This window comes from Papaver somniferum, chromosome 9 (assembly GCF_003573695.1).
Source record: "Papaver somniferum cultivar HN1 chromosome 9, ASM357369v1, whole genome shotgun sequence".
NCBI classification, from domain to species: domain Eukaryota; kingdom Viridiplantae; phylum Streptophyta; class Magnoliopsida; order Ranunculales; family Papaveraceae; genus Papaver; species Papaver somniferum.
In genome coordinates this window covers 49,263,293-49,266,650 of record NC_039366.1, presented here as the reverse complement: position 1 = coordinate 49,266,650, position 3,358 = coordinate 49,263,293, and the positions used below count along the sequence as shown (strand labels likewise).

The window sequence follows — 3,358 nt, the reverse complement described above, 5'->3', positions numbered from 1 at the left end:
TTATTTTTCTGTATTAATTTGGAAAGTTGAAACCAGATAACATTTCAAAAAAAAAATGCACTACTTAAATGCCTTTGTTTGCTTTGGATCAGCCCAACATGACTGATACAAACCTGCTCCAGATATAACTTTTGACCTAGCTAAAAAAACCTGGTCCATATAAATTAAGGATTTTGCGACAGCATGCACATATCTGTATCAGCCATGCTGTAGCTACTGCTTCCTTCTTGGCGAAGTTACGAGTTAGCAAAATTAACACTCCCTGTAAATATAAGCACACCACAATTCTTATAATAAGCACACCGCATACCGAGTTCAGATACATAATTATAAATCAGGGGAAGCTATAATTTTTCCCTGTACCTCAAACAAACATAACTAGAGTAGTTCAACAAAATAGTAAACAAAGAAATTCAACACACAACCATAGGAGAAGTTCGACAACATAGTAAATAAGGAAATTCAACAAACATAATTAGAAGTTCAACAGTAATAGATAAAGAACTTTCCACCAATAAAACTTTCTATGAAGTTTAATTGTCCTTCCACTGATGGACGAACACTCCAGTATTTCGCAGGCCCTCGACCATGTCTACACAATCTCCTCGCGCACCATCTTTGGTATCTGCACTCTCTGGGCAGTGAAGGAAGAGCTCGTCAACAAGGCATATTGCTCCGGTTTCAAATAGTTCATGAAGGAATTTCAATTCTACTCCAGCTGCATTCATTTTCAGGACTACAAAATCTCCATCAGTCACTATTGATTTAAACCAAACTAGAAAATCAAAACCTTCATCACTCAGATAGGGAAAAAAGTCATCGACCTCCTCTGAAACTTCAGCGATCTTATTCCCAGACAAGCCGGGATGATAAACAAAGGTGATACCAGGTCTATTCACATAAGAAGTGAGTACAGTCGTGTCATGATCGACTACATAGATATTGAAATCTCGAGAATCCATAGGATAGGAATTGAAGAATCGATTCGTGACATTAGAACTGACAAATTGCCCAGGTCCTATATCAATATAAATGAACCTTTTTCTTGAAGAGACGTCTAAGAACTTGGGTAAGTAAGAAAAATTCCCTTCCCTCCCTAGTGGTTTTTTCTCTAGTGGTTCCAGATGTTCAATAAGCGGCTTGGTGTTCTTAATAGATGCACACTCATCGGGAAGCTGATAATGCTCAAAAGGATTTACAGTGTCTTGTTTTTTCTTGAAGACAACAACTGAGAACGAATCAACACTGCTCACGTGTACAACATCTGAGCTTTTCAGGAAAGATGAAATAGGAGTAACGGTTTTAATCAAGTTACCAGGACCCGAGGTAGTCATTTCGAGCACTATAGCTCCAATGCCACCTGATTTAAGAATGCGCTCAATTTCGATAACAAACAGAGCAGGGACTGAAACCCTACTAGGAGCTCTAGAGAAAACAAAATCGAACGAATTGCATTCTAGATCATCTAGATCGAGCTCACGAATTAAGCTTTTCCGGGTAAGGAAAGAAAATAAATGCCGTTTCACTCCAATAGCATTTGTAAATCCTAACCTTCTTAACTCTGACACAGCCAAAGCCGATCCCTCCCCAACACAAAGAGCTTTAACGTTAGAATTCAACAACTTCATATCAATAAGCTCTCTAAACATCTTGGTAGTGAGATTTTCATTTTCCTTGTATGCTAAAAATGTCGGCAACTTCGAAAATGCATATGAGGAAATCGGTTTCAGAAACTGCTTAGGGCTTAATAAATGGGAGCTTTCAGAAGCCACAGTTTTGATTTTCATATCAGACTTCACCTCATAGGAAGTATCAGAAGCCACAGTTTTGATATTACTATCAGACTTCACCTCATAGGTGACCATAGTTTCCTTATTGCATGTTAATTGCAGAAAAGGAAATATTGCCATAGCTGTAGCAAATAGAATGGTACGAAAAAATACTCTCCTAGCTATGGATCCACGAAGGGTATGCAATTTCCATGCATTAAAAGCCATGATTTTTTCTTGTTTGCAGTACCCAAGTTTCATTTGAGATAAAATCTTTTGATGAAAATGCAAGAAGCTCGATCAGAAAATGCCCGAAGCTCGACGCCGATTAGAAATCAGTGATTTTCGTTGTTTTCAGTTTAGAGAAAAAAACAGATGAGAAAAATAATTCAAGAAACGAGAGATTAGCTCGAGATTGAAGTAAAATTTAACGAGTACAAAACCTGGAAGCGGTGTGATTTCCACCCACGAGGACACCTTGAGTTTTTTGGAAGCCTAGCCAGACCCTTTTTGGAATTCTTCTTGCCATTACTGATTCAAACCAGATTGAATTCATCTTCAAAATCATTGCACTAAGAAACGAATTTTCTACATTTCCTTCTTAAAACAAATAATTAGGTAAAGACTACAAGATATTAGGATGGTTTTTCAGATCAAGATCCAGAAAGATGAAGTTTTAGTCAACACAGGGTGTTAGTTTCTGTGAGTGGAAATGAGGAAGAGGAACTAGATCTGAGGAAGTGTAGGAAAAAAAAATGATACAAGACAATAATAAGACTACGTTTTATGATTGGCAGCGAGCGGTCCATCCGGGTATCCGAACACAGATCCGATTTCATATTCGAATATGTATTTTTGCGGTTTTACTCGGGGTGGGAATCATTTTTTTTTTTGGATGCCACTGGGAATCATATCATTATCAGTATATCAGTTTACATACTTTAGTTTTTTTTTTCTTAGCCGGGTAAGATTCTGTCTCAACCAAGGAAGATGGTCTTAAATAAACCTGTTCTTTCTAGTATGCTTATTTTTAGCATGGGATGCTTTGTTCTGCCAAAAAAGATAACCAAAAGAATAAATGACATTCGGAGAGACTTTTGGTGGGGTAAGAACACTAACTCTAAGGAGATTTACATTAAATCTTTTGATTTCTTATGCAATCCTATTGACCAAGGGGGTTTAGGCTTTAAAGAGGCGAACAAGGTCAACCAAGCTATGATCAGTAGAATAGCTTGGCGTCTTGTGAGCAATCCAGATGATCTTTGGGCTAAAATTCTTAAAGGTAAATACTTTAAGAAATCTGGAACTTTACACTCCAAAAACAAATCTCAGGCTTCTTGGATTTGGAAGTGTATTTTACAAGGAATTGCTCACATTAAAAAACATAGCATTTGGGAAGTAGAAAATGGTTTACTTATAAATATTTGGGATGATTTTTGGCTGCCAGGTAGAAGAGAGACCTTGGCAGAGTCTTTTCCTTCTAGAAACACTACTATAACACTTGTGTCTGAACTCATAGATTCAAACACAAATAAGTGGAATACTACTTTGTTACATTCTTTATTTGATAACTCAACTGTGCAAGAAAT

The 3,358-nt window shown here is 37.1% G+C and overlaps 1 protein-coding gene across 1 annotated transcript; it reads right to left on the bottom strand.

Annotated features, from left to right (window-relative positions):
• Positions 1-265: 265 nt before the first annotated feature.
• On the bottom strand, positions 266-2,504 carry LOC113310102. Its single transcript, XM_026558668.1, has one exon. The coding sequence runs from the start codon at positions 2,028-2,030 to the stop codon at positions 534-536; it is 1,497 nt and encodes a 498-aa protein (XP_026414453.1). The 5' UTR covers positions 2,031-2,504; the 3' UTR covers positions 266-533.
• Positions 2,505-3,358: the final 854 nt, after the last annotated feature.

Coding starts and splice junctions, on each gene's coding strand:
- LOC113310102 (XM_026558668.1), bottom strand. CDS start 2,030: ATGAAACTTGGGTACTGCAAACAAGAAAAAATCATGGCTTTTAATGCA.